This window comes from Drosophila montana, unplaced genomic scaffold (genome assembly GCF_035044405.1).
Source record: "Drosophila montana isolate Dmon_TW-CO22-7 unplaced genomic scaffold, ASM3504440v1 contig_3216_1, whole genome shotgun sequence".
NCBI classification, from domain to species: domain Eukaryota; kingdom Metazoa; phylum Arthropoda; class Insecta; order Diptera; family Drosophilidae; genus Drosophila; species Drosophila montana.
Genome location: NW_026998096.1, coordinates 346,299 through 365,107, shown reverse-complemented (window position 1 = coordinate 365,107; position 18,809 = coordinate 346,299). Strand labels below are relative to the sequence as shown.

The window sequence follows — 18,809 nt, the reverse complement described above, 5'->3', positions numbered from 1 at the left end:
AAGATTGTCGAAGAAGTGCGTAAAAATTGAAATTCCACGAAACCGTAACAGATGCTTAACAGTTGCGTATAGTTATAGGTGCATATATTTTGCTGTGTGGGATACAATAGAGGAGCTGCAAATGCCGATGCTACACTTTTTCTTCTGCCTTGAGCCGTGCTTCAAGCAAATTGTGTAAGAGATAGGCACACTCAAAGCACTCGCAATGCAGATGAGCAGAGAAATATTTCAACCCATCTACATAGACTTACACACATATATGCTGCGTGCAAAGCCAAAGTGCGAAGGTAAAACAATCTGCAGTGCCTTAGACAGATACTCTGTTATATCGTACCTTACATTCAAAAACATGACTCTATAAAATATATAAATTATTAACAATCATTCATCTGATGAATACATTTCTTCTATTTCAGGGCTTAGCAGCGCTGGAGACAGAGTCGAGTTGGGTTTTATTAGATTTGGAATGGCATTCGGCGTCTATAACTAAATTAAATCGTTGGAACTTTCAAAGCCTATAGTGGAGGAAATATAGGAAAATGACAAAAACAACTCCAGACTTTGAGTAAGTATTTGTATAAGCCCATTAGAGACTATCAAATAGTAAACATTTATTAATCCATAGTCTTAGACTTGAAGTAAGACAGATAAAAATATTCCCGACAGATTGCAAAGTTTTTTCTCTTTATACAACTTGCATAGGGTATTACAAATTATTGAATATATAGTAAATTATAAAAAATATATAAACTAAAATAATACAAATCAATTTAACATTTTCAATATATAATTTAAATACATTTCTTCATTGCTTTAAAGTTGTTCGCTTGATTGCAAAAACATAAGTCATGTCCCTCTGTCCGTTTCTATGCAAATTATAATATCAGTTTCCCGATGATATGCTACTATATATATCTTATCTCACTATATCTTATACCTGCCATAAAGAGAATCGTTCTTTATGTTTTTCAAGAATTTTTACTGAAACTTGCCAGTTACGAGCTTCGTGCTGAGATTTGGGCAAAACCTTATGCATACACCCACCCAACCTGTATCAGAACTTCTTTAAAACTGACGTAACTATGCACTTATCTCATGAAGAGCAATCAAATACTATATCATGTAATGCCTGTACAGACATTGTCGGGAAATTGAGTTAATATATGTAAACCCGCCAAGATTTGCAACTCCTCCTTCTAGTTTTTAGTTGAAACAAAAACTTCTCCTTAAAGTCTAAGCACAAATTTAAATAATTTATTAATTCAACTTGCAAATATTGTATATTTCTTTCAACTGTGACTCCAAATAAGTAACAGCTGATTTAAAGGAATGCAAAATCATGTGTAGTTTTGCGAGTAAGAATCAAATCGAAGAGCCGGCAATTGCATGGCAAAGTTTGCGTTCCGCCGCATTTGGGATTCGCGGCATTCGGGGCATTCGGCACGCCTGGAACTCTTCTGTCCCGGCTGATAACTTCATTGGAAGGTGAGCGCGTGCCGACCCCCACTGACAAATTTGGTTTGCTGGCGAACGGACACTGAGTACGCGTGAAACATGATATGCCGCCATTAATATAAATCATTAAATAAGTTAAAGTTTAGGTCCCGGCGCCGCTGGTGAGCTGTACAGTAAATACTCGGCGTCAAGCGACATGCACATGAAAGAAAGCGAACGAATACCTGTTTATGCATACTTAAGAACCGAACAAGCCTTATTTCATATAATTGTTCTTCGCATATAACCTCGGCGCTAGAGAATGTGTAAATACGTGTATTAAGAGCTGGTTAAGATCTTTCGCATTGCAAACAGTTCGTGTGGCAGAGTAATTAACCCCGCAACTGATTTATAGTGTGTAAATATACAAATTCAAGTTCGGGTATATAGTACATTTGTTAAGAGAAGAGATTTTGCTTAAATTATAATTTTTAAATTTTTAATAGCCATTTGAATATCTTGACGTATCTTAAAAGTAAATTTTTTAAGAGGAAAGATTTTACTATTATTATATCGATTACTTGGAAACGGAACAAGTTATCGAATAGCGGAAACAAGCTCGATCTGGGCGGGCACTAGGAGGACCTACAGCTAAAATTTCAAGCCTCTAGCTCTTATAGGTTCTGAGATCCTTGCGTTCATACATACGGGCGGACGGACATACGGACGGACGGACAGACAGACGAACGGACGGACATGGCTACATCGACTCGGCTGTTAATGCTGATCAAGAATATATACTTTATGGGGTCTAAGATGCTTCCATCTGCCTGTTACTATCTTGACGTATCTTAATAGTACATTTTTTAAGAGGAAACACTTTACTAACATTATATTTTATACCGTATCTTTATATCGAACAACTTATGAATCAAACTATAATTTAACAAGGATAACTATCTCTTTGATATCCTTTGAGCAATACTTCGAAATATTGAGCTGTATGTCAGCATTCGTAGATAGCCAAGAGCCATCTTTTTTGCACCAGTTTAGCACAAGTTAATACCTTTTTGGTAAGCGATATTATTAGAATGGGTCGGCGGCAGATAAAACATTCTGTTTGCTGACAAAAGACACTCGCACATGTTTATCCACTTCGCAGCACTGTTTTTTTATAAATTTAATTAAAATGACTGCTTTTGGGTCACGTGACCGACCTTCGTAATGTATCCGTTCAGCTCGTCTAGGGTTTTGCAACACAAGCCGAGGGCAATCGAGTGCCCTCCGTTGCCGTTCCCGTTCCCGCTCCCGTTGCCGTTGCCGTTGATTTTCCGTTTCGCCCACTCAGGTGTGCGGGCGACCCACAACCGTAAAGCAACAAAGAAGAAGACGCCGCTGCGCCTGGAAAAACATATGCGTGCCGTCCAAGCGACGCTCGCTGCCACTCGCACTACTTGGCTTTTCACTTTTTAACATGAAGTGCTCGCTAATCACTTCAGCCAAAAATTTACTCCACACCCAAATCTCACTTACGGCAGGAGGAGGCGGACACGGGGTTGAAACAGTGTGGGTAAACTAAGCAAAACACATTGTGGATGCAGTGTTGTGTTGTGTTGTGTTGTGTTTTGTTGTGCTCTAGTGGCCGCAGAGTGTTTCATCATGTCTCAAAGCGCAAAAATAAGGTCACGTGCCGCACGTTTTGTACTTGAAGGGCGACGTTTCCGTTTTTTTTTTTTGCAGAAGGCCTGATTTTGGGTTATATAATGCCGCGGCCAAGTGCCACATGATCTGCATTCTTTGGCCACTCGCGTGTCCAATATTAACATATCGAATTATTAGCCTACCCAGAAAATGGGATAATGCGGATAAGGATTACGAACACCGAACGTTAAAGTACGCGCACGAAGCATGATACTTCTCAATTATCTCTTTGTGCGCATAATTGGCATTTAAATGTAATATTCATATCGCAGCATGGGCAATTATGTCCGTGGTTGGTAATGCAATTCCCTTCGCTGGATTATTGTCACTCATTTGTGCTATCTATTCGATAAGACTTAAGCTGAAGACCGTGCATAATATCTAATTGTGTTAAATATACTGGCCTAGTTATACAGAGAATCTAACTTGAGAGCACATACTATGAGAATTTAAATATGTTTCATCTCTCATTAAATGCAGACCAGCTATAAATAATTCTTAAGCAAATGTATTTACACAGCATATCATTCCAGGGTATGCCAATATATCATATAGGAGCTGAAGTGGAAAGTGCCCGGCTGGAAGATACCCTCTCCCATAAACCTTCGTACTAGTACCCAAAGATACCGACTGGAATATATTCTGAACCTTCTTCTACCCAAAACACAGGTACGTACAAGCTCTCGACTAAGCTACTCCCTATAAGTATATTTAGAGGGTAAACAACAACAATTCTTTCCAACTTATACGAACCCTTTAAACCCAATTTGTTGGGAAAGAGACAAAGGGTCTCCGATAATTCTAAAGCATCTTGTGCATATACCCTTTCTACCCTTTTATAGGAACAGGGTATTGTAGTATTTAAATTCGTCTTAATGAAAATTATTTAATTCCCCAATTTATCTACAAATTTCATCAGCTTTGTGGTCAAGCCAACGAAATCTCAATACTTAACTCTGCCAAACAGTTGATAAAGAGCTTTACTTTTGACGAACTTAGCTTAAATCAACGGGAAATTATGAAAATAATTAAGAAAAGTCGGATATTTCAAGGAATAAGTGACGCGTTTAATACAACCTTAATAAATATACTAGCTGATAATACATATATTAATTGAAATGCGCTGAAATGCGAATTAAAATGCTTCAATTAAAATATCACGTGCCTTTAAGGCCTTGTCTCACGTGCGACCACGGGATACTATTACGCGTTTGTCACGTTTATTTATTGTTATTCCCTGTTTTCATTTAAACAAGGGTAAATGGGGTATATGTTCTTCTGCAGTGTGTTTGAAATTATATGGGTTTAATCAGTATAAAGAGATATGTCGATATAAGATCTAAAGACTATTAGATTTGTATGAAGTTGTTTAGTTGGCCTACTTTACATTTGTATGCCATATTTAAGACCTGATCATTTAATCAAGATCGGACTATGAACACTTAAGTTATTCTAGAAATCATAATGTAGGGAGGAATGATGAAGCATGTGTGCTTTATACATAAATAGGTATAAAAGTAAGTTCGAATGTTCGGAGCGGGGTGCAAGGTATGAGCCCTAGTCGGATAATTCAACAATTTTAAGGGGTTAAAAAATGTACGCAATGTAGGAAAGAAAGTATTTAGAAACATGCTTCAAAACAACATTTAATCTATGGGAATTGTATTGAGTTTTTAACTAGCATGTCAAAAATTTGAAGTTTGTTAAGGAAATTTACCTTGCAACAAGATTGTAGAAGAAACGAATCAAAGAGGAGGCTTAAATATCAACTTGCTTAAAAGTCCGCAGATCTATGGAACATCGTGGCCAGATATCAACTTGTATTACCCTTTGCAGAGCATGAGGGGAGCTCAAGAGCCAGCCTTGATTACTTTGAAATAAAAATGATTAAGAAAATGAAATGCTGGTGTTGTCGACGTTGATGATTCTTTGCATCTGAGCCTTGGATCGCGTTACTTATAGAGTAATCAGCTTCGCCGAGCGCTGCGGATTTGTCACCCCCATTAAAGAGTGTTTGATGTATTATGCGCTTCATTTGGTCGACAGGTCTGCGCAAATAAAACTCGACCGCACGAACCACCGCCAAAACAAATAACAGGCAATGGAGTGACTGCTCGTGACAGTCCTTGAATCAAAGTCCAATCACCTACATACTATTAAACAAGACAGTCCACACATCTTCCGAGTGCGCAAGCTAAATACTCTTGCAGACACATTAATTAAATTTGCTCTAAAGTAACTTTCGAATATATAATATTGAATAACTGACTGATTGACTGAATAAATAACTGACTGACTGAATGACTGTATAACTGACTGACTGACTAAATAACCGACTGATTGAATGACTGACTGACTGACTGACTGACTAAATAACTGACTGACTAAATAACTGAATGACTGACTGAACAACTGACTGACTGACTGAATAGCTAACTGACTGACTGATTAAATGACTGACTGACTAACTGAATGATTGAATGACTGACTAACTGACTTAGTGACTGACTGACTTGCTGACTGACTTGCTGATTGACTGACTGAATAACTGACTGATTAAATGACTGACTGACAGACTGACTGGCTGACTAACGAACTAACTAACTGACTGACTGACTGACAGACAGACAGGCTGACTAGTGACTGACTGACTGACTGAACAACTGACTGATTGAATGACTGACTAACTGACTTAGTGACTGTCTGACTGACTGTAGAACTGACTGAATGACTGACAGAACAACTGACTGAACGAATGACTGACTGACTGACTCGCTGATTGACTAACTGAATAACTGACTGATTAAATGACTGACAGACAGACAGACTGACTTATTGACAGACTGAATAACTGACTGACTGATTGAATGATTGAATGGCTGATTGATTGACTGACGATGACCACCGCACAAAATTTTGCCATCTAATTGTGCTTAGTCAAACGCGACGTCATGAGCGCTTTTAGCTTTGTTGTGTGAGCGTCGGACTGACCATCGATAAGTCGTCAGTTCAACTCCACAGCACTTGTCGATTTTAATATTTGCTTATTTCATTATGATTCACAAAGAACATCCAATTAATAATAATTAACATTAACAAGGAAAAAACAAAGAAATGGAAAAAATGTTTCCTTTGCTTTCATTGTTTTGTCAGCTGTCATTATTTTTTGTTTAGCGCGTATGAAAAATGTTCGTTATTATTTGGGATGAATCGCGAATATTAAAGTCTAATCCTGTGTCATAGATTACAAATATTTTTGATGATGAAGTGTGTAAGATGAGTAGGAGACTGATTCATCTGTCTGTTACGTACATTACAACAGCTTTTTTATATATCAGACTTTCTTCGATTTGGTGTCTCTAGCTCTTAATATCTCCGAGATATTCGTAAAAGACCTTTGCTGAAAATTGATATTTATCAAGGACCATTTGTAACTTGAAATGTATTTATATATGTACCATATGTTATACATGCATGAAGTATTTAACTATGCTGACAATTGATCAGACGGAAAGACGTACAAATTTGCCTTTGAACTCTAATTATTAAAGACAACTGAAAAATCGTACGATTTACTGTCAGACTTAACACAATTTTGTGATCTCTATTATACCACTTTTGTAAAGTTTACTCGAATAAAATACACTAGACGTGTCTTCAAAGTGCCCTCGATTTGTCAATCATGCTCCAACATCGTTCCATTTAAAAGTTTGTATAAATAAACGTTTTCATAGATATATTATGAGGGTTGGTTTTGTCAATTTACTCAACTACTAAACCGAAATAACAATATTATGTTCAACTTTTAAAGAGCGACGACAGACAATTGAGTTTCCAATGGTTCATTTAACCTGGAAGGCATTAAAGCATCTGAGCTTGTAATTACTTTTGTGACCAAATTGAATGCTTTTCAAATCATGTGTGAAAGCTCTGTATACCGTAAAAGGAATTTTATAAAAGTGTTTAAAATTTCCCGGTGAAGAGCGAGAAAATCCGTTCCATATATGAATATATATAGTCGGACAGAAGTCCCCGACTTTATAGGCCCGATCAGCATCAACAGCCGAGTCGATCCAGACATCCAAGTCTTTGTCTCTATCGATCTGTTTGTACGATCGCTCTATGTGGACAACATAGACCTATGTTGAAGGAATCGTATATAGTTAGTACTTATATTTAGGTACTTTTATAACTTGCAAGGCTAAATGAAGAAGATTATGTAGTAATGTGAGAGTATCTTCTAAAGTATGGGAAATATAGGTCTCGGTCAAGTACAATTTGCTCTTTTATTCTTATGATCTTGTTGATATGCAAAGATCATGGACTAGGAGATATCAACATATGCCCATAAATTTCCATAAATACTAAGAACATAAAAAGGAAAATGTGTCGTTCAAAAAAGTTTGGTTTATATTCTGATCTGCATAAAATGTTCACAGCTTTGATATGGAAGCTTAATGTGTATATACCAGGAAATCTATATTATATACTATATTTCATTTTTTAAGGAAGTGGGATTCGTTTGACTTTGTATAGTATGAAAACCTCTTTACAAAATTTTGTTAGCTCTTATAACTTTTCTCTAGCTCTTATAAACATACATGCTCGATATGCTCAATATACTAAAGCTGTCAACCGATTTTTATCGATTTCCTGCAAACTGTGGGGACTAAAATTTAACCTGAACGTGTAATATAGAGCCTACATTCCAAATGTAAAGTCTCTTTTACCATCCCTGAGAAGAACGCGACCTTACAAACGGACATAGGTAGATCGAATCCAATCGTCAAATCCTGATCCTTACTGTACAGTATGCTTTATTCAGTCAGAGATGCCTTCTGCTGTTTTTTTTTATAACTGTGTACAAAACTTTTTTAATAAATTATAGTGAGTGCAGACTGTTAAATCTATATTCCAAAAGAAATGTATCTTGTTTTTATCTCGCGCTCGGACGAACATGATTAGATCGATGTATCGAAGCTGGCCGTAAAAAACTCCTTTAGCGAGTGTTAGAAATTTACACAACTTTATTTCAAACACTTCAATCTCTTAAAAAATAGTTAAAGGGATTCTAATCACTTGTAATTTGTTGCAAACCCATCAAGAAATACAAATTGTAATCACATTTAAGAGAATAACAAGAGCTCAAGGTAAATGTTCAAAAGGGAAGTATATGTGTTTTGCATAGCAATATATTTAAGTTGGGCTTATAACAAATAGGTTTTGCATAAATTTGCAGGTCAGGAAATATTTTGGGTAACATAATTACCTGCCAGGCATTGGCATCCAAAGTAGCCAGAAATGACATGTCCAACTCCTACGGAAATTAAAGAAAAGTTGCTAAAATAATTTCCCAAACTGGCCAGCAGACTGCGGCGCTTGTCACCTTCCGTCGAAAGTTGCTTGTGAAATCCAGAATGATAGCTTCTATGCAAAATTATGTAAATACCGATAAGAAGTCCCACAAACAACAGCAGCAGCAGCAGCAGCCGGGTGTATAACAGATCACGAATCACGCGTTGCCGTCGGAGCTTTTTAGAACACGGTTTTCGAAAACTTATTCAATTTGACCGTATGGTTTCTCTTGGCACTGAACTTGTTTTTGGCTTCCGGGTAGTCAATTTCCGTTTCGAACTCCTACACTTCTCCGAGAATGAGACTAATGCAACACTCTTTGGTGTGGAAGTATTGCGACGGCGGCGGCAGCTACGTGCTTGATGAGTGAACCGACTTCAACTTCCGTATCTCCTTTGTGGTTTTCGGGCAAAGGATTTGGCCAGCTTACGTGCTTGATGCTTTTCGCCGTACGACTGCTACCAGGAGGACTCAGCCTTTGGCTATGTACTACCCGGAGGTGTACTGCATGCAGCTTCTGTTGGTCACAGTCCGTTTCCAATTCCATTTCGCCCAAGATAACGCGGCTCTCCGGTACATATGCTAGCTGTACATGTACATGTGCGTATATGTATATCTCTGTACAGCCATGTATATGTGCGTGTATGTGTATGCGCCGCGCTTTCACTCACACAGAGAGAAATCCCTGTATATACACAGGTACATCTGTATATGTACGTATGGAACTGAGTTTTGGGCATGGTGGATTCAATCTTCTTGTGCATGCCAGCATCACCCGAGGAAATAAAGCATATCTTGCTGGCCAGCCCTTACAGAAGAAGCTTCTGGACAGTGTGTGTATCCATGAATATGCATATATATGTGGGAGCATAAAATAAAATGTATTTGTACACATTTAAATGGGCTATGTACATGATGTACATACATGAGAAATGTAAATAAATATCAGGTGGTAAGCAACGACCCCAGGCTGTATGCAAATACATACACATATATGTATATATATTTTTATCTAGGTAGTAATCCTAGGTAAATCACGTCCGGGGAACATTAAATCATATCCCGAGCACCAGCAGCAAGGCCCCAATGCTCCAATATGCCGCCGCGCCTTTGTCGCCGGAATACATATTGCTGTTGGGGATGCAAACAGTATTATGTACTTTGCACCATCTATACTCTATACTCTATACTCTATGTTATGTATATTCACCCACCCTTTCTGCAACCAATCAGCTGTGCTCTCTTTTCGCTCTCTCTTGCTGTGCGCGGTTTCTCTTTAGTCAAATTTATACGCTTAAAGCAAACTCTGTTCGATTTTTGGTATGCTAAGGTCCTCTTCCGCAATATTGTACAACAAATCAAGTAATGTGGTCTTAACAAGCAGCAAAAACATATTTTATTGATTTATTTATTAAATTTATTTAAATAAACTACAGAAACTATTTTAGATATATATTGCATAAGTCAAAAACTATAAGAGCTAGAGACAGCTTATTTAGATGTAAGCTCTGGTGGAGCATACACAGACTGGGAACACTTTTTGGATACCTCAATCCATTTCCCCAAAATTGAAAGGGGAACACACATTTGAGTGCAATATTTATTCCCTTTAAATTCGTTAAGTTCGGACAACAAACCTGGAACTTAATCAATAGTCATTTTTCTATAGTGTGGCGCAGCCGAAAGAAACATAACTATGCTACAATTCCTTTTGAGCGATATTTTATTATTGGACAAATGCAAAACGTGGTGCTATATGATAAAATATTAAATTGAGGGATACAAGGGATTTTGTCTCCACTACAGCATTCTTACTTGTTTAGAACATAGGCCCAGTTTGTAAGAAGGATATTATTTAGACATAATTATTTTAATTAATTGCATAAATTTTGGGGACAGAATTCAAAATTGATAAGTTAAAAGACAAACCAAAATCATAAAAAGGCCCGCCTTTACAACGAACGCAGCTTTTTTCCTCCTGATCCGAGCTCTACACCTGTAGGGAAATTAGCTTAGCTTAGCTTAGATTTGTGTAACATGAACTTCAAATACATTTTCTTTAACTTCCCGCTACACAGCTCTATACCCTTATATATAACGACAAATATAACAGTATCGACTTGCAACGCTACTGAGATCATAACCTGGTTCCTTTCTTCTTTCTATTAAGTAATTGCTATTAAGTAGGCAAAAAACTCGTTAATGCTTGCACATTAAACATTTTGTCAGCATGAAATTAGCTTAAATTTGCCGAACACACGAAGCGTCGCGGTTGTGTTCTTGGATGCATATAATGCATATAAGTGTGTGTGTATGGGGTGGTTGTTATTGGTTTTTTTATTCCGCCTCATTTGTTCAATTTGCAGAACCGTTTGGGACTAGGGCTCGCTTTGTATAGTACAGAACAAACAAATGAGACAAATGAGAGAGTGTGCTGATGAGATACCCTGTGCTTATGAACTAATAAGGACGAACAGGCTAAATCCAACTGAGCTTCTCTCTTCCTGTTGCACTCCTAGATTATATACGAGCGTGGAGCAAAGACTCACAGAGTATCTGCTAGTCGGGCAGCTTTGAGCAAAGAGCTCTCACCTGTTTATTTTGTATACTCTGTCGCTTCTTTAAAATGCAGCAGCATTTGTGTAGATGTGTTTAGATAATTATAATAAAATACACTAACTATCTATTATGACAAATGACCTGATTTCAAATTGGGCTTGCATTTGCGTCCAGCAGCCGCGATCGGCGTCATTAAGCGTAAGCCCCACAAATAAATTGAGAATAGATTAGTATTTAATGAGTTTCCATATATACATATATATGTATATATATGTTCTTCAAAATCAAACCTAACGATTCATTCGTGTTCAATTGCAGAGGCCTGGCCTGGCTCTCAGGGGCAAGGCCCGGGGCCTCATCAGGGCCAGAAAATGCGCCAGGTATGGAGGCAATCAGTCGGGCGCACGTGCGTTCCTGCCGAGGCATAGTCGAACCGTAAGAGAGGCATGGGTGTATGGTGTATGGAATTTACAAAATTCATATACATATTTATATTTCCACTAATTCATTTTTAATAATTTGTTTGGTTCTGCGGACCGCTCCTCTGCAGAACGCCCCGCTCTTGTGTGTTAATTATCGTATATGCTTGGCCTGGTCCGGCCTGGTCCGGCCTGGTCGAGCGGAGACAAGCTGGCGGTTCGAGCGGAGAGAGAACGAGAGAACGAGAGATAAACGAGCTGGGCCCCGCATTCAACAGGAGCAGGTCGCCTGGCGATCTGCTTTGCCGTGATATAGATTTTTGGGGGTGAGATCGGCTCTGCTTAAACAATTTATTATGTTCCTCGCGAGTTTTAATGTTTCTCGGTATGCTTAAGTAACTCGCTTCTCGCTTTAAAGGCGGCCTCTTCTCTTTCTCCTCCCCTCGACTGCACTAAAGAAACTTTCCCACTTAGACGAATCTTCCAGTCTATACAACGATCTTTCCATAAATCTTTGTGTCTGTCACAAAATGTATCTATTTGTCGGGATGGTTTTTCATACATTCCATGCCTTTGATTATATATTATTATTATAATTTATATTTAATATACATATACATATACTTTACCTTTATTCTTTCTTTCAATGAGTTCTTGAGTCAATATCTTAAATCCGTCTATCGATAACTCCTTCTACTTCGTATACTTCTACCTTATACTACGCTCCATCTGTCATTTGATAAACTTCTTATACTTCTACCTTATGCTACGCTCCATCTGTCATTTGATATACTTCGTATACTTCTATCTTATACTACGCTCCATCTGTCTTCAGACAAATCTAGAAGGGATATCTTGGTACATTTTGGGGATTATCCCTATGTGTCTTATTATTATTATTATCAATAAGTGTCTTATACTTCTTATACTTCTATCTTATACTACGCTACATCTGTCTTCCGACAAATCTAGAAGGGATATCTTGGTACATTTTGGGGATTATCCCTATGTGTCTTATTATAATTAACAATATGTGTCTTATACTTCTTATACTTCTATCTTATACTACGCTCCATCTGTCTTTTGATATACTTCTTATACTTCTATCTTATACCACGCTCCATCTGTCATTTGATATACTTGTTATATTTCTATCTTATACTACGCTACATCTGTCTTTTGATATACTTCTTATACTTCTATCTTATACTCCGCTCCATCTGTCTTTTGACATACCTAGAAGGGATATCTTGGTACATTTTGGGGATTATCCCTATGTGTCTTATTATTATTAACAATATGTGTCTTATACTCTTTATAGTTATATCTTATACTACGCTCCATCTGTCTTTTGACATACCTAGACGGGATATCTTGGTACATTTTTGGGATTATCCCTGACAATACCTTCTCCTGTTTCGGTTCAGATTCCATACTGTTCAGATCTGCTGAAAAGATCATATTTAGTCACTTTTAAAAAAAAATGCTCTGCGATGTACAGTCTAAAATCTAAAATCAAAGCTGAGCCCCGCTCCGTATCTCTGGTTGTTGGGGCAGAGGTGGAGCACGAGCTTCTGCCAGAAAAATGTGTGCCACAACTGGTAAAAATGCAAAGGCAGAAGTACTTGCTGTTGCTCCACCTATTTGACTCCTCTGGGCCAGACGCGAGCTGCGGTCATGATCTCGAAAAGGAGGAGTAGTGCACATAGCGCAAGGGTCCAGGATCCGGCTAGTTGCCGCCGGCAAAAAGTGGGAGTTGCAATAATTGTTTAATTATAGGATTTTGTTCGTTTGACTTTGCATTTTGCTCGCATAACATTTGCTTTATATGCTGCAGCCATACACCTACACCTGCAGCGGGTAGCTCGCACTTGTCGTGCGCTTTGCGCGCACCTCCTTATACAAAGAAGTTAAAGTTTATAAAGGCGCCTAAATGATTGACAGAGGCTACACTCAGTTAATTGAAGTTAAGTTATGATTATAATAGTTTAATTGAAGAAATAATCAATGCTATAGCTATATACTCTATTCGAGTATGTAGGGCAAGCAGGCTTCGTCTAGGGAAAATATTGAATTTGTGGCCGTTCATTTTGGACTTGTCTCGGTCATGTTGCTTTTCGCTGTTCCTACTACCTTCTCGTTCTTCTTGGCCATTCGCTGTGTTGTCATCGCACTCAAATCTGCAACCGCAGCAAGGAGGCAACAGGCAGGCAACAGCCAGGCAGACAGGAGGCCAGGTAACAGGCAACCAGGCAACCAGGCTGGCTTGCAACCAGTCGGGAGCCCTTGCCGTGCTCGACTGGCTAATAAAAATGCACATTTTGTTTATTTGTACATCTTCGACGAGTAGTCGCCTCTCTCTCACGCGACTATCTACCCATTTGTGGCACGTGTTGTTGCCCCTTAATAAGCACATAGTCATTTGTACTCGTATCTCGTAAAGTCTACACTTCAGTTCGGAAGAATGATTCGTCATTGTTTCGCAATGCACACTGCATCAACATATGTTAGCTAATATATTTAAACAAATAGTTTAAATGGAAGACAACTTTCCCAATCCTATCGTGAATGGCTGCCACAATCGTGCTCTGAAAAAAATATGCGCCTGAGCCCGTGCCAAACCCGATGCTGCTCACATTCTGCACATTCTGCACATTCTCATTTAATGTTCGCTTGGCCGCAGGGCGATCAGTTTGATCTGAAAAAAAAGAAGAGTAGAGTGTGCAGCCGTTTGCAAATGGGCTCCAGCCGCAGAAGAGAATGACGAGCTGGCCGCGCTGTTTCTACTTCGAGATATCAAAGCTTCGACTCCCTCTAATTACTGCGGAGCGTTCGAGTTCCCGGACAGGCCATCGTCCCTCCGTCCGTCCGTCCCTCCGTCCGTCCGTCCGTCAAAACACCCACAACGACGCGTCGTCGCTCGCGGACTGCCCAAAGCCAAATTTGATGCAGGTCATTCAGCCCCAGTCTAATGTACATGCAGCAGCAGAGGAGAGGCATACTCGGGCATACTCGGGCACACTCTGGAGAGGATAAGGCACGATGGCAGCCAGTCAAATTGGCGGGCACTTTGTGGCATACTTTATAAACGTTAGACGTGACGAGAATAATTTGCGCGATAAGGATCTCAAGTGCCTGCCCATCTGCCCACAAAAAGGGCATGCAAATTTGTTGCGAAGATTATGCTGTGATTACCCGCAGTTAAACTGATTCCCGAAGACATTTCTCAAAATCTTCAAATACCTGGCACACGCATCAATACGGGGTAAGAGCATTTTTATTCCTATTACTTCTATGCCAACGAGTCTCTTAGTTCTTAAGCTCTTGGTGATATTATTATTATTATTATCATTATTATTATTATTGTTATTATTATTATTATTGTTATTATTATTATTATTATTATTTTTATTATTATTATTATTATTATTATTATTATTAGTATTATTATTATTATTATTATTATTATTATTATTGTTATTATTATTGTTATTGTTATTATTATTAGTATTAGTATTATTATTATTATTATTGTTATTATTTTTATTATTATTATTATTGTTATTATTGTTATTGTTATTATTATTAGTATTAGTATTAGTATTATTATTATTATTATTGTTATTATTTTTATTATTATTGTTATTATTATTATTAGTATTAGTATTAGTATTATTATTGTTATTATTAGTATTACTATTATTATTATTGTTATTATTTTTATTGTTATTATTATTATATTATTTTTATTGTATGTATGGAGCTTTATTTCATTCAGCTGTCATGGAACTTATCTTGGAACTTATCAATACAATCGGTTAAGAATTGAGAACTCTCCAATTACGATATTTCTTGAACATTCGATTTTGTAGAAGAAGAGATCAGTTTATGACTTCTCTATGCTTGCAAGAGTATTTGAACTTCGACTTGTCGAACTTTAAATGAATAGGTATCGAGTTTTTCCAACACGAACCAGAAATTGAATAGACGCCAGCAACACGCGCGCGTTTTTCTTTCTTCTTTTACTAATCGATAATTAATTGTTGAAATGGAGGATTTTAAAATAATTATATGTCTATTGGTCGCTTTCCAAGTGACTTTTTGCTGTACCAAAATATATTTTCTTTTCTCTCCTAATGTCGTGTTTGATCAACACGACCACGATTGTGTTAAGTAGTGCGTATTCGTGTCACGAACCGAGCTCTACTCCGAATATAACAGTTGCACATGATTATTATTAGCTTTTCACTTTTGATATATATGAATTCCCAATACAAATTGGAACTACGTCCTGCTAGAAAGGGTACTATATAGGATAAGGTTTGGGCACCTTGAAGTAAATAAAATTTTAATATATAATATATATATGAGCCAATGTATATCCTAATTCGAGCACTTAATTCTCTGCCACAATCTAATGTAAACATGTACTAGAGTTAGGCATGTGTACATCATTTCGCATGCATGTACATGTACCTAAGCATCATATGTACAGATGTACAGATGTGCTGTAAGTAAGATTGGCAACTGAACAGATGGCGCCAATTCGCGGCTCTGTATTAAGCGGTTAAATAAACACGGCAATATGTACGAAGCATTGCTGGTTTATATTCAGACACAATCACAATTCAATTGGAGATTGACAGGTTCATGAATGGATATTGTTCATTTTGTTTGTATTTGAATTTCATGCCCAGCAACAATTGCTCTTTTATTGCCCGCACAATTACAGGCCAGGAGAGTGGAGAGGAGGAGGATTACGCACTTCAGTAGATATTGCTATTTCATGGGAAAGCCGGAATAGCCGGCAATTGCTTGAGCTGTGCGGTTCATTATTATTGGCCTAATCCCACAACCAAATTCGGGGGCAAGTGCAGCATAAATAGTTTATACAAATATCGAAATCCTTCATGGATATACATAGGCAACCTACCCAAATATGTAATATGCTATAACCAAAAAGGAAAACAAGTAAAAGTACAAGTTTTTTTGTTAGATTTGTTTCAATAAGATTGAATTTCTTTTTGAAAAAACGCAGGCTCAAAGTGAGGTTAGTTTAGCTTAAGTCCTCCAAGTGGATTCAAATGTGCACATATATATTTTTTATGTGTTATATAATAAACTATTATGAGCACTTAAAATGTCCTATTTATGCATATTTCTCAAACTCAACCTGTCATAAAATACTTGGAGAATCCTCGTGTGTCCCAAAAGGGAAATTTGCTCCTACGAAAATCAGATCAACTAAATCAACTAGATCAAATGAAAGTGTTTTAAGATCTTGAAAAACTTTGAAACCTTAGGGTTGAGGTTGAATCGTATCGTCTGATTAGACACTATCTATATATGACTATATACACTTAACCTACGAATATTTAAATATTCGGAACCTTGTAATAGTTATTCCCCTTCAAAATTTGAACATTTTTACAACGATCAAGCAAAAAACATAGAAAATATTCATAATTAAGTTATATATATATAAATACGTTCGACTTTAGAAAAGGGAAGCATTTCATTTTCATCATACAAGATTTACTTCTGAATTATCGGAAGACAATTCTATGATCTTATGATATATCATTTTATGCCTATCCGAACTACGTAATCTCCTGCGTAAGATTCCTCCAATAAAGAAATCCCCTAAATTCAGATAAATACAACTCTTCTATTGAAATGGAATACTATTATACAAAGGGATTAGAGTACATAGATTTTTATATTTTATTTTGGCAATTCCTACTTCTCTCATTCCGTTACAAAAGATTCCATTTAAGCCATGAAAAAACACATTTGGTAGAAAAATAAAAACATCGATTCATTCAAAATCCACGCAACCAGCAATGTTTGCGTGGCCAAGATTCATAATTTGGATTTACGCATAAATTTCGATGAGTAACAAATTGAATTGTAAATATTTTGGGCAGGCATCGAAGAATTGATGGAATTTGAAATAAAGACGAAGGAATCTCAAACTGAAAGCAGCCCGTCGATTTGTGTCCCAGATCTAATTGGGGGTATAAACGTTTCAGATACCAGACACAAGAGCAGCCCTCGTCCAGTGTGCTTTTTTAAGGCCAAAGGTAACACATTAGCATTAACAATTGCTTGGCCGGGCCACCCTCGTCTCGTGGTTACAGCTCGCAGTTCGCAGTTTGGGCGAAGCTAGTGAAGGGGTATTTTTTAATGAGAGCTCTGGCTGAGTCGGTATGCCCAACACTTGACAAGTGCAGCAGGAAAATTGCAGGCAAACATAAGCCCAAGTATCGTGTATGTGTACACAATTATCTGCCACATTGTTGCCCAATGGATTAGCCTTACATTCGCTGCGAGTTGGGAGAAGGGGGAGTGGGTTGGAAAGGGGTTCCCTTCGCGTGGCCTGGCCGATTGCGTGGAATGAAAGTGAATTTTGACAGATGGTAATTTTTTCAATTTTTTGTCTTTTGATCTGACAATTTGTGTTGAAATTTAAAAGTGTTTTCTCTTGTTGTTCCGCCTCAGCACGCTTTATTTGACAAATAGCCAATTTTCAAAATTGATACAAAACGAGTACAAGCCAAATTAAGGGATTTCACAAAATTCAAAAGCATTTGAATACGCGGCCTGTCACAATATTTGGCACTGATCCGAAAGATTACACTAAGTCCAACTGAGCCTGGCAACTGAACAACGGGATTGATAAGTGCAAAGCTCTTGTAAGTGCAAAGCTCTTGTAATGGTTGTTAAATAGATCCCATTATTATATAGAATTGAATTCCAAACTAGTCGAAGGATCTAGTAATAGTTAATAAATATATACCATAATTTTATAGCAAATATTTGAAAGAGTTCGACTAATCGGGTTTGAATTCCAGATAAGTGCAAAGCTCTAGTAATAATTGATAAATAGATCCCATTATTATTTAGAATTGATTTCCAGACAAGTGTAAGGTTCTAGAAATAGTTAACAAATAAATTCCATAATTTTATTGTACATATTTGAAATAGTTCGACTATTCGGCTTTAAATTCCAGACAAGTGTCAGGCTCTATTAATAGTTGATAAATAGTTTCCATAATTATATAGAAAATATATATCTAAATATACCCCTGCTCTCTCGTGAATCGTGTGCCTTTCACGCCTGTTTTTCCGACTGTTTTAATACCCTGTTTTGCATATTAACCATAAGGTGCATTAAATAAACATATCCATTGGCAGACCGAATGGCAATCATATTGATAACTCCCTTAGCGCAAATTATGGGTTACCACATGTTGGTACGATTTTCGGGTTGAAATCAAGCGACCACGAGGGGCGATTCGTTTTTTACGCCCGGTCCGGGGGGTGTGCCACCACAACGAC

At 37.5% G+C, this 18,809-nt stretch overlaps 1 protein-coding gene across 2 annotated transcripts in view; it reads right to left on the bottom strand.

The window, feature by feature from the left end:
- The window catches only part of TfAP-2 (transcription factor AP-2), a 45,780-nt gene extending 36,812 nt beyond the window's left edge, over nucleotides 1-8,968 (bottom strand). Inside the window, exons 1-2 of one of the 2 annotated variants that reach the window (XM_064688838.1) lie at nucleotides 8,522-8,968; nucleotides 8,405-8,452 (exon numbers count right to left, since the gene is read on the bottom strand). In XM_064688838.1, coding sequence (XP_064544908.1) covers nucleotides 8,405-8,443 — 39 coding nt within the window. In that variant the 5' untranslated portion in view covers nucleotides 8,444-8,452; nucleotides 8,522-8,968. The remainder of the gene's footprint in view (nucleotides 1-8,404; nucleotides 8,453-8,521) is intronic. The other variant, XM_064688840.1, reaches the window with a different exon arrangement.
- Nucleotides 8,969-18,809: the final 9,841 nt, after the last annotated feature.